This window comes from Gracilinanus agilis, unplaced genomic scaffold (genome assembly GCF_016433145.1).
Source record: "Gracilinanus agilis isolate LMUSP501 unplaced genomic scaffold, AgileGrace unplaced_scaffold60242, whole genome shotgun sequence".
Taxonomy (NCBI): Eukaryota; Metazoa; Chordata; class Mammalia; order Didelphimorphia; family Didelphidae; genus Gracilinanus; species Gracilinanus agilis.
In genome coordinates, this window is record NW_025395613.1 from 1 (window position 1) to 13,227 (window position 13,227).

Consider the following 13,227-nt stretch of genomic DNA (forward strand, 5'->3'; position numbering starts at 1 on the left):
ATATACATATACATATACATATACATATACATATACATATACATATATATATTCCTGTGCGCAAAACAGCAGTCTGTGTAAATAAGTTTTTGTGTCCTTGCGCACCCCAGCACCCTTCAGCTCCTGGCTCGCCCGCACAGGCTAAATAGGAGGAATGGACTAGAGGAAATACATCTCCCGAAATTTGTTTTCTGTATTAAAAACAAGACAACAACAAAATACTACCAACTTTAACAGCTGATTTTTTTCGGGTAAGGGACACGGTATATTGCTTATAGCCTCATTGGCTGTGGGTGAAGCCATAGTATCTGGTCCTTCCGCGTTGCCTTCTGACGGGATATGTAGTTCCCATTCCCCTGGCACTTCCTATCTGGACTTCGCTGAGTATAGGGGGAGGGGCAAGAACTGCCTACATTTCCCAGAGAGAATCGCGTTGCCAGCGGGTGGGCCCTCCTTAAGTGACGTTGCAGTTTGTGCTAAGATACAGTCATCTTCTGGCAGCCCCGGCAGCCTCGTAACCATGGCTGGGGAAATAACAATTCTAGGTGAGTGACCCCAACCTGGGTCCCCGTTTTGGGGAGGAATGGGGATAATCGGGTTCTGTTGGGACTGTGGTGGCTGTAGCCGAGTGTCCAGCCATCAGGCGCCGGGGGATGGGCGACGGGAATGTTGATGGAGGAGGGGAGGAGACACTACCTGATCATCTGGAGAGGAGGCACTTCTGACCCTGGAAGGGCAAGAAGTGGGTGGTGACGGTGTCAACTAGTTACCAGATGCAGCTTATGTCTGCGCTGAAAACTGCAAGTCCTAGACTTTGCCCAGATAGAGGGAGGGATGAACATTTAGCATCTTCCGTGATCGGAGCACTTGTGTTTGCTGCTAGGAGAGATGCCAGTTTTAGCCAAGAACTAGCCCCTGTCCCGGAGGAGCCGGAACAGTCTAATTGGAGATCCCTGTGCTGCCATATGTTAAGAGTGGAAGAAATTACGAAACAAAGTGCTCTATGAATCCTGAGGGACGATATTCTCTTCTTCAAGAATCATCAAGAAAGGCTCCCTTATTGGAAATGACCTTGAAAGAATGGCAAGGGAAGGGCAGCACGTCACCTGGTGTCAAACAGCCTGCCTCTGACTTGTGTCAAGTTGTGAGACTAAAGAAATTCTGAGGACTATAAACCACAGAGCAACTTTGATATGCCAACAAAGTTACAGGTTTATCTAAAAGGATATTGCTGTGAATTGATAGCTGTGAAGATTCTGATTTGAGAGTTGTAGATCAAAGGAAGAACATCACATTTCATGTTTTGGGCCTCTTGGATTGTTGAAGTACTGTAAATCTGAAAAGATTTGTAAAGCATCTTCTTTATCCAAGACACTGTAGACTTAATGAAGACTGAATCAATGCTCTCCAGGATCCAATGAATGACATTTCTTTGGCTCTTAGGTAGGAATTAATATTGCCAGCTTTAAAGATGATGAAATGTGTCTGAAATTTGACTCAAAGGAGGGAAGGCATAAATGATTAGCAAGTGGCATGAAATCTGTGAGTTGGTCATAGAACACATTGTTAATTACCTGATTATTTAGGTAGAGAGTGAATTGAGCACAAGTAGATACTCCTGTTTTCAAAGTAAGAGCCACAGAATTTCAGAGTCGGAAAAAACCTTGTTGCTTATTTAATTTAACTCATAACTGAAAAAGAATCACTACTACAAGTGTGTTCATCTAGAACTTGGACAAAGATGGAGGGGATTTTACTACCTTCCACTATTGCTTCTAATTCATCATTCTGGGGTTTCTCGTCCACATAGTATCCTTTTAAAAACTTGATAGATATCATATCCCTACTGAGTTGTTACTGAGTTTGTTCAGGTTAAACGTCCCTAATTCCTTAAGCCTATCCTTCTTTGACATTATCTTAGCCCTAACCATTTTGGATGCCTGCTTCTAGACATTTTCTTGCTTATCAATATCCTTCAGAACTTTTGGACCCAGAATGGAACAAATCATTCCAAATGTAGTCTGATCAGGACAATTGTGGAAGGATGCCTTTCAGTGCAACACAAGACTTTAATTTTTTTTTTTTTGTTGCTTTAATGTACAAAGTAGCTTCTTCAGCATTTAATGTTCATATGACACAATGTTTCTTGGAACAGGTTGCCTTGGAACTGTGAATTGTAAATGCCACATGAATCATCTTAACACTCTAGCTTATGAATTTTGGGGGGATAGGGATTGTGACCTTTTAACCCTCATATCACTCAAATCAAATTTAGTGTGGACAGTAGATATTTAATAAATGCTTATTGAATAAATGACATAAATAGATGTGTAAGAAAACAAGTGTTGAGAATTTGTGATTTTAGCATTCATCCAGATCCAGTGAATTTTAAAAACACTTGTTGTAAGTGGTCTTCATTTTAGGATCTATAAGGTTAAAATTAACAGTTTGACTAAAATACGAGAGAATGTGGTTGCCGAAATTATAACTCAGGTCAAAAATGACTTTTCACCAGCTTTATTTACAAAATGGAGGGAAAGAGCAAGGTAGAAAAATGTAAAAGAGGGCAAAGTGAGAAGTCCCGACTTATCACCCTAAATATTTGCTCTTACCCCTGGCTCAGCAGGGCTGCAGAAGTGCCAGCCAGAGGGCCCAGAGGTAAATTAAGCAAGGGTTTTACCCACGAGGCCTTCTCCGAGAGGGAGACCTATCTGGTATTAATGTCTCTGGAAGTCAGGAAAGGGAGGTCAGCTTTTTCCACTCACCAATCCAAAGTCCAAGGAGAGAGGATCCAAGAGCAGTCTTACCAAATGCTAGAGTCCCAGGTCCACACTGAAGAAGATGGGCCTCTACACCTTTGAAAGAGCTTGAAGACTACTCACAGGAAATTGCAGCCACTTTTAAAGACCCTTCTTTTCATCACTTCCTGTGTCTTCCTCCACTTTACAGGGACCAATTGCAGACTATAACTTTGCTTAGGACTGCCCATGGGGCAGTCAGTGGCTTATGGAGGTGTAAACTCCTTTAGTAAGTAGTTTGTGAACCTCCCTCACTTTTCTCTTCTGGTGATTAAATTTAAAAGTAAGGAGGGGAGAGTTAATCCCATCTTCACAGAGCTTAAGGTACTAATGAACTTTTAGTACATTATAGGATTGTATTACAATTTGCTTAAATTACGTATTTTAATTATTTCAGGTTCAGCTGTCCTAACTCTTCTTTTGGCTGGCTATTTGGCACAGCAGTATTTGCCTTTGCCCACCCCGAAAGTGATTGGCATTGACCTCGGTACCACCTACTGTTCTGTTGGGGCATTTCTTCCAGGCACAGGAAAGGTGAAGGTCATTCCAGATGAAAGTGGTCATAATAGCATACCCAGCATGGTATCTTTTACTGAAACTGACATTCATGTAGGATATGATGGATTGGAACTGGCAGATTCAAATCCACAGAACACAATATATGATGCCAAACGATTCATAGGAAAAATTTTCACCCAGGAAGAGCTGGAGACTGAAATTAGTAGATATCCATTTAAGGTAAGAAATTATCTCAAAAAAGTAAATTAAATTTTAAAAAGAGACTATTCAGTAAATTGTATTTTTCCTCTTGCTTCTGAGATAAAGAACTTGTGTGATTATAAATTTGTGTGTGCATGTATCTTACTGGTTCTCATAATGTAATCAGTTGATTTATGAATAACCTTAAACTCTAGACCCTACTCTAGGTAATGGGGAACATGTGCATTTGTGCATATAGTACTAGGTATTAGGAACAACTAGTTCGAAGTCAGGGAAATAGGATAAAGGGTGCCATGCATAAGAAACAGTTAGAAGGCCAGCTTGACTGAACCATAGGGCATTTGAAAGGGAGTAATGTGTAGTAAAGTGGGAAAGTTAGGTTAGGGCCATGTTGAGAATAAACGGGTTTATATATGATCTTTGAGCAGTAGAGAGCCAGTGAAGTGTATTGAATAGGGGGTTACAGTTAGGGGAAAGACCTTGTACTTTAGGGAAACTTTTGTTTTCTGAATGGTGGATGAATTGGAGTGAGGCAAGGAGATCAATTAGGAAGCTATTATAATAGTTCAGGTGAAAAATGATAGATGAACCAAAGTAGTGACCATGTGAGTGGAAAAAAAGAGATGAATGCAAGTCATGTGAAGATAGATACAAAAAAGTTTTGTGACTAATTGAATATCTGTTATGAGTGAGAGTAAGGAGTCGAGGATAACTCTGAAAATGTGAACCTGAGTAACTGGTAGTGCCTTCAATAGGAATTGAGACCAAAGACAAATGGCTCTTAAGGAGAGAGGCAATGAATTTGGTCTTGAATGTTGAATTTTAAATGCCTAATGGACATCCAGTTGGAAATTTCCAATGGGTAATTTTCTTTTTTAAACCCTTGTACTTCGGTGTATTGTCTCGTAGGTGGAAGATTGGTAAGGGTGGGCAATGGGGGTCAAGTGACTTGCCCAGGGTCACACAGCTGGGAAGTGGCTGAGGCCAGGTTTGAACCTAGGACCTCCTGTCTCTAGGCCTGACTCTCACTCCACTGAGCTACCCAGCTGCCCCAATAGGTAATTTTTGAATTAGGTTGGGAGTTTAGAAGAGAAACTAGGGGTAGCAGATCTGAGATTCACTAGGGATACTGGATAAAAATGAAACAGTTCCTATGTCCAAGAAACAAATGTACATATATAACTATATATATAATATATACAAAAAAGAATAAAAAAATAGTTTGAGGATAGAGGGAACTAACTGCTGGGAAAGATTAGGAAAAGTTTCATGTAAAAGGTGGCTCTTGACTTGAGTTTTGATGCAAACCAATGATTCTAAATGATAAAAGGGAGGAGGGAGAGCATTCCAAGCAGGCAGAAAGCCATGGAGGTAGAAGATGGAATGCCATACTGTTGTATGCTTGAACTACAGAGGTTACAAGGGAGTAACATATAAAAATATAGGAAGGGACCATGTAAAGAAAAACTTAAAATGTTGGACAGGATTTCATATTTGATTCTAGAAGTAATAGGAGGTCACTGGAGTTTTAAATAAGGTTTGATGTGGTCAAATTTGGTCATTTGGAAAAAACTGACAGCTGACTGGAGGATAGATTGGAGTAGAGTCATCAGATAGAGAAACTAAATAGGAGGCTATTGTAAGAGTCCAAGTGAGAATAAAGTTAATAAGCATTTGTTAATTACTTTCAGTATACTATGAACTGTGCTACTCTCTAGGAGCTCAAGAGTAGGGAGCTCTTTGAGGTACAAGAGAGACAACAGGAGGGAAGAACATTCCCATTCCAGCCTTGTGGGACAGCCAGTTAAAATGCATAGAGTTGGAAAATAAGAGTATTTTGTGTGAAGAACAGCAGGAAGGCCAGTGTCACTCTTGTTTTAGAGTACATGGAGGAGAGTAAGAATGGAAAAGTAGAAAGAGACTAGGTTATGAAGGGCTTTAAAAGCCAAAAAGAAGATTTTTTTAGTAGATTCTGGAGGTATCAAAATTACTAAGCACTAGAATTTATTAAATGGATGAATTAATAAATGAATCATTTATTAAACACTCACTATGTACAAAGCACTTATTAAGTGATAATGAAACCAAAAAAAAAAAAAAAAAAAAGAGACAGTCCCTCTCCTCAAGGGACTTACTTTCTAAATGGGTAGAAAACACTTATGGAAGTTTTCAGCTGTATGTCGGAAAGAAAGATCCCATGATCATCGGGATATAGTGGCAAAGATGGTAATGCCTCTTCTTTAATGTTATTTCTGCTGATAAAATCATTTCATGTTCTAATGTTGAACCACTTGACAAGTGCCAAGGACTTTGGTGACAAGAATGTTATTTCTTGTATCACCTGTAGAAACAGTTGCCAGGCTGAATCTCCATAAGATTTGTTTCCCAGGATAAATGGCTTTAAGTCAGTGAACTGAAAGCACTGCTGTTCCAAAAGCAGTTGGATTCAGGAGCCTGAGCTGTCTCTGTCAGGATCCAAAGGGACACAGTGATCAAGATAATGGTTCAACTTGCCTGACATAAGGTGATAAGAACTTGAGCTATATGAATGATACTGTTGAGATAGAAATAATTCACTGGACATGAGAAAGTGTGTTGAGATGTCTGCACTCTTAGTCCGTTACTTCTGGAAGGAAGGAAATGAGGGGCATTTTCTCATTTCTTCTTTGGGGACAAGCTTGGTCACTAATTACAACATTTGGTTTTAGGATTTTTTTTCCTTGTTCTTTCCATTTACAGTGTTAGAATTACTAGGTTTTTAAAAATTATTCCTTTTTTTATTATATCTAAAACAATTAAGATGCTAGGTTTGAAGCCATGGCACTTAACTCCTAGATGTTCTTTCTTTACTACTTTACCGTAGAACTACTAATTAACCTTTATAAAATTCTTTCCTCAAGTTTACAGAAAAAGGTAGAATTATCAAAAAAGGTAAATATTATTAAGAGAACATTTAATTTTTTGAGCTATCTTGGTGTTATCTCATCTGTTTTAAGCTACTTAAATATTGCCTTAGCTATAAATTTGGCAAGAGAAATAAAAGGATATTAAATTTGAGGATATAAAAGTATATAAAATTTTCATTTTAACAACCTTAGAAGATGAGCTTAAAAATCATTGCTAAATAAAATGCAAAATGGGAATTACTTCTTAATATGTTATCTTTGCTATTAGTACACCACAACAAATAATAGGTTGATTTTTTTTAGTTAAAATTTTTTTATTTTTCAGTTACATATCAAAACAATTGTTGGCAATTGTTTTCTGACATTTTTCAATTCAGATTCTCTCCCAACCTCCTTCTTCGCCTTTACCCCCTGCCCTGGCTATAAATTGTCTGATATAGGTTATATTTTTGCTTTCATGTGATATGTATTTCCATATTCCCTGTGTTGTGACAGAAGACACATATCATATACAATAAAAAATTCTTGAAAAAAATAAAGTGAAGGATGGCACGATTTGGTCTGTAATCAGATTCCAACAGTTCCTTCTTTGGCCATGGATAACAACTGGCTCGATTTAAATATATATATTTAATACTAGAACCTGGTTGAACATTCTAGTCATTATTTTTGTAGGCAAGAGTGGTTAAAAATCTTTGGATTGTTTTGTTTTTTTTAAAATTTTTAAAATTAGTATGGTCCAGTATGAAGATTCTTTGGACTGTCTAGTGACAGATATGTATACTGACAGCATAGACATGTAAAATAATTTGGCATAAGCACAGAGTAGCCTGCTTCTAGACTTTGGCACCTCTTGCTTGAATTTATTATTTAAGGATAATGTCATGCCTACTTAGCACAGTATAGTGACAGCCTTGGAGTCAGGAAGACCTGGATTCAAGTCTGGCCTCTGATACAGATTGGCCAATGGCCAAGTCACTCAAACATCCTCTTAGGCAACCAATGAATCTTCTAAATTATAGATGAGTTGCTAAGCTTCATTAATAAAATAAATTTTTATGAAATTATGAATGGGAGTTACCTATCCAAATTAAATTACACATATATGCTGTAAAATACTTTGGTATTTATAAAAGCTTTTGGTAATTTCAAAGAACTGAATCCTTTTATATAAAGAAAATATACTTGGATAGGATTGTCATTGTGATGGACTTTTCTATGAAGTGCTATGATTGCTTTACCAATCAAAGTGGACATTAAGTAGAGTCTGCTGTCCCTAGAATATTTGTTCCCTGGTAAAGCTGCCACATTGTTGATTCAGATATTCAAATGTCAGAATCTGTATACTCCATGAGAGCAGGAGTAAAGAACTCACATAAAATCTTTTATGGTAAGCCACTATGGCACCAAGGATGCAAATAAGTGTTATTTGCTGCTTACATGAGAACATAATGGGGGAAGGAAATGTTTCTATGAATATGGAGTAATGTTCTTGATGTATGTATGTTAAGAAGCTAATGAAAACATGACCAGGTTACTAGACAGTCAGATGCTTCTATTTTATATGAATTTTGTTTATGTCGTCTGATTTTGTCAGAGAATGAAATGTCTTGTTAATTTAACATCTAATTAGGCAACTAGATGGCATAGTAGATGCTATACTGGATTTTGAATCAGTAAGACTTGAGTTCCGATTTTTCTTCAGACATTTACTTTTTTGCTTTCTTCATATTAAAACAAGGAGCTTGAACTCGATGGTTTATGAGGCCCTTTCCGGCTTGAAATCTCTATTTCTCTGTTCAAGAATTTAATTGAGTATATGACATAAAGCTAAGCAGTTTTGCACAGTTCCTTTTTTGTTTAATAATGCCTCAATTTCTTCTTAGTGGCTTGTGACATATATTCACAGGTCTTAAACAACAATGGAACAGCTGAATTTTCTGTGATAAGCAATGGAACCATCACTGTTTCTCCAGAATATATTGGCTCCCGACTGCTTTTAAAGCTAAAGAAAATGGCAGAAGACTATTTTGGGATGCCAGTATCCAATGCTGTTATTTCTGTGCCGGCAGAATTTAATCTAAGGCAGAGAAATTGTACCGTTCAGGCTGCTAATCTTGCAGGTAATATTTTAGTTGTGTTTCTTCATAAAGATTTTGTTTCCTTGTCAAGTGTATTATGTACCTTACAATTACTCAGAGATCCTCTAGTTCAATTTATACCTGAGAGTCCTTTGTACAACATAACTGGCAAGTGGTGTAGGGAAAATGAACTCACTATCCCTGATTTTGCAATCATATTGAGGGCTGAAGATAAAAGAGCTGCAGAAGAGGAAGAGCCAAATCAAAATAATCATTGGAATTCTGAAGGTGGAAATTTGTCTTTTGTTTATAATCAGTTAATAATGTTGATAAAACATACTGCAAAGGAATATAGGATTGATATAATGGTTTGGGAATTTTTCATTACAACCAGTATAAACCTCCTTATCAGTTTCTTCTCATGATTTTTAGTTCTGTCCTCTGGACCAAATAGAACTAGCCTAAACTTTAAAAATAAAAATAAAAATAAAAATAAGAATAGTTAGTGTTCTCTCACTCCACATAATGTCATGCATTTATTTATTTATTGTAATCCCTCAGTAAAATGTGACTTTAAGACTAGAGACAATTTTCATTTTGACTTTTTTGTCCTTACTCTTATATGTAGTTAATTATCCATAGTACCTTATGAAATTTTTAATGAATTGAATATAGCATTATTGCTTCACATTGGGCTTATAGCCTACTAAGAAACCCCATATTTATAAAGGAAAAAATGCTATATAGCCATTATTCTCCCATCATGTACTTGTGAGTGTTTTTTAACTCAACCATATGACTTTATATTTATGTCTGAAATTTCATGATATTTTATCATACCTACATTCTAGCTTATCTTTTTTGAATCCCCAGCTCTACTGTCTCTCATATTAAGTATTCCCTATCAGTATTATGTGTTTCACAAATTTGATATACAAAATTTCTTTGCTTTTATCCCAATCCATTACAACTGAAACTGTTTCCACAAAAAAGACAAACTGATAATGCAAAAAAAAAAAATAGACCTTTTTTATGAGCACAATTTAAACTTACAGAAGAAAGCTTAACTTGGAGAATGTCTGAAGAAATTGTGATATGTGATGGTAATGGAATACTATTATAGTACTATAAGGAATGATGAACAGGATGATTTCAGAAAGAGCTGGAAAGACCTATGTGAACTGATTCATAGTCAAATAAGCAGAATCAGGGGATCATTATACACTGTAACTGCAATATTGTGGAACGATTAAATGTGATAGACTGCTAACAGGAATACAGTGATCTAGGACAATTCGGAGGATCCACCTCCATGGAAAGAACTATTGGGATAGAAATGCAGATGAAAATATATGACTTACCACTTGTTTATTTGGTTATATGTTTTGGGATTTGGGATCTATAAGATTATCCTCTTACAAAATGAATAATTTGGAAATGTGTTTTTCATGATAACATATATATATATATAAAACCCAGATTCGATTGCTTATCAGCTCCAGGAGGAGGCAGGGAAGAAGGGAAGGAGACAGTATGAATCATATAACTTTGGAAAACCTATGTGGAAATTTGTTATTAAAATAAAAAAATTAAAAACAAAAATAAACCAAATAGACCCAAGGCTGGTAGGGGAACAATGCCTCACTGATATCCAAGAAATTCTTAAATGACGTTGATGTTCTTGGTGTGATTGTTTTCATATTACTTTAAAGGATGATTTTCAGATATATATATATATATATATCTTTGAACATGTTAGTCACTTTAAAAATTTAACTCCATTTGACTTATTGGCATTTCCTAATATTTTTATGACCTTTTGGATTTTTTTGATTTATAAAAGTTTGTTACTTGAACCTATAATTCTTACTTAAATTTCCCTTTTTTTTGGGTAAGCTTTATCTTCCTTGTATTCTCATTTTCTCTCCCTCCCTAAACTACTTCCCTCCTTCTCTTCCTTCCTCCATCTCCCTTCATCCTCCTACTACAAGGGCTGTGTATTAGCTTAGAAAAACACTAATGAATATTATTATCTATATTACCTAGTATTTGTTTTGTCAAATATTTCCTATTTACATTTTAGTCTGGTTTAGGCCACTCTAGGGAGTTTGGCTGCCTGATTTAAATGCTTTGTCTCNATATATATATATATATATCTTTGAACATGTTAGTCACTTTAAAAATTTAACTCCATTTGACTTATTGGCATTTCCTAATATTTTTATGACCTTTTGGATTTTTTTGATTTATAAAAGTTTGTTACTTGAACCTATAATTCTTACTTAAATTTCCCTTTTTTTTGGGTAAGCTTTATCTTCCTTGTATTCTCATTTTCTCTCCCTCCCTAAACTACTTCCCTCCTTCTCTTCCTTCCTCCATCTCCCTTCATCCTCCTACTACAAGGGCTGTGTATTAGCTTAGAAAAACACTAATGAATATTATTATCTATATTACCTAGTATTTGTTTTGTCAAATATTTCCTATTTACATTTTAGTCTGGTTTAGGCCACTCTAGGGAGTTTGGCTGCCTGATTTAAATGCTTTGTCTCTAGTACACGGAGCCAGAGGCTTACTGGACTGAGAAAATTATGTGATCAAGGGATTGGAGGTCATAGTGTGGATGAAGAGTAGGTTTATGTAATAGAAAGCAGAAGGAGAGGTGAAAAGTCAGTAGATTATGATCAAATAAGGAGATGATGGATGATCGCAAATCTAGAGTATACACATCTTTGTGTGTAGCTGAGCCATGGGGTAGAAGAGTAGTTCCCAGGAAGTGAATAAGTTGACAAACTGGATAGAAATCCAGGTATCAAACTTAATAATTACCAGGATTTTGATTGAGTGGTAGATATGAATAACATGAACTTGAAAGGAAGAGAAGTTACTGAGTGATGGAAGAATAGGGAGAAACCTGGAAGAGGCAATGGGGGGAGCAAGGATTATTCCAACTTCTCTACTTCGATCAGTGAGCCAAAGAGAATGAGTGAAGGTGTTGTCAGTATTGGAGACTTTGACCAGGGCAGCTGTGTCATCTCATGCAGAGGCAAAAAGCACTTAACAAAGTTCCTAGCACATAGTAGGTACTTAATAAATACTTGTTCTCCTGACTTTCCTTCCCATGTTCCCTACCAAATCCATTACTGGAATTTAGGGCCCCTTACATCTGACTCCATTTTAACTCTTTAGTCTTCTTTCACCGAATTCTACCTCATTATATTATTCCAACCAAATTACTGACTACTAGAGAGTTTAGAAGGAACTGGGAGAAGGGAAGGAGAGACACTAATTGATACATAGCTTTTTCAAGATTAGCTAAGAAGAGCTATCTGTCTGTCTATGTATCTATCTATGTATCTATCTATCTGTAATAATAGCTGATAGCATCAGGTGAGAGTTTATTAAAGTTAGGAAAGAAAAGATAGTACTTGTAGATAGCAGGAAAGAAACCAATATACTCCCACCCCTCCAAACAGATCCCATGCTGTCCTGCTTCTTTGCTCATTCAAAAATAAGTTTTTTAATATATGCATTATTTCATTCTTTTTATTCTCAGCACCTAGTAGATAGTTGGCACTTAATAAATACATGTTAATTGATCTATTGCCCATCTTGTTCCCTAGTCTCCAATGGCTACTTTCCCTTGTTTATCTCATAAAAGTTCTTTAAGGTTCAATTCAAATGTTATAACCTCTTCTGTGAAGTCTTCTTTGATTTTCTTATCTAGAAATGATTTCTTCCTCTTTACAGTTTTTCTTTTTCATCTTCCAGGACTAAAAATCTTAAGAGTAATTAATGAACCCACAGCTGCAGCTATGGCTTATGGACTTCACAAAGCAGATGTTGTTAATGTCTTGGTGATAGATTTGGGTGGTGGAACACTAGATGTTTCCTTACTCAACAAACAAGGAGGAATGTTTTTAACCCGAGCCATGGCAGGTAAGAAAATATTATAAAGGTTCACAGTCATAATGCCTGCCTAGTGAACAGATCCATTGTTTTTTTGTTTGTTTACATTTTTTGTCTTTATTTTGATAATATGCATGATTTATATCTTCATGTATAGGTTTATAGTTAAAGGATATCAGTAAAAGTTCTAAGTTGTTTTTTACTCTGACACAAAGGTATACAGTACATACAGTACAGTATGTACAACACAGTACAGTACATACAATACACTACATAAAATACAGTAGTCTGTTATGTAGTTCATTCATATAGTTGAATTATTTTCATATGTAACAAAATATATGAAAGGGGAGAACTTAAAAATTAATAGCAATAGATTTCTTACTTTGATAAACTGATTTTGAACAGTTCCTCTACTCTTGAATCTCTTGCCCTCCTATCTTGTTGATTATCCCCAAGCCTCAAATCCCATCATCTACCTTTATTCCTATGCACATGCTACTGAATGGAGCTGGAGGAAATAGCCTTGATAGGGTTTCACTACACATTTGTATTATCTAATCTCAACTGAGTCCTTATTGAAGCACAGCAAGTGTTCTATTCACTGTTCCTCTCCATAACAGCAGTTCTAGACCTTCTATCTCTGCACAAGTTCCTTCTACTCTTTCAGCTATGCAACTAAAGCTGCTTCTTTTCCCACCCTCATTCCATATCATTTAGACATCTTTCCTCACTATTTATTTTGAGTTTCAGATGAAGAGATACCCCTTTCCTTTCCAAATCCCTCTTGACGCCATTCCCTTCTGCCTTCTTCAG

General features: G+C 36.3%; 1 protein-coding gene across 1 annotated transcript; it reads left to right on the forward strand.

Annotated features, from left to right (window-relative positions):
* Nucleotides 1-520: 520 nt before the first annotated feature.
* LOC123256521 (heat shock 70 kDa protein 13-like) lies at nucleotides 521-12,441 on the forward strand (the record flags this gene model as incomplete). Its single annotated transcript, XM_044685121.1, has 4 exons — nucleotides 521-545; nucleotides 3,196-3,536; nucleotides 8,334-8,547; nucleotides 12,274-12,441. Coding segments are annotated over exons 1-4 (748 nt in total), but the record flags the coding sequence as incomplete, so codon positions are not given.
* Nucleotides 12,442-13,227: the final 786 nt, after the last annotated feature.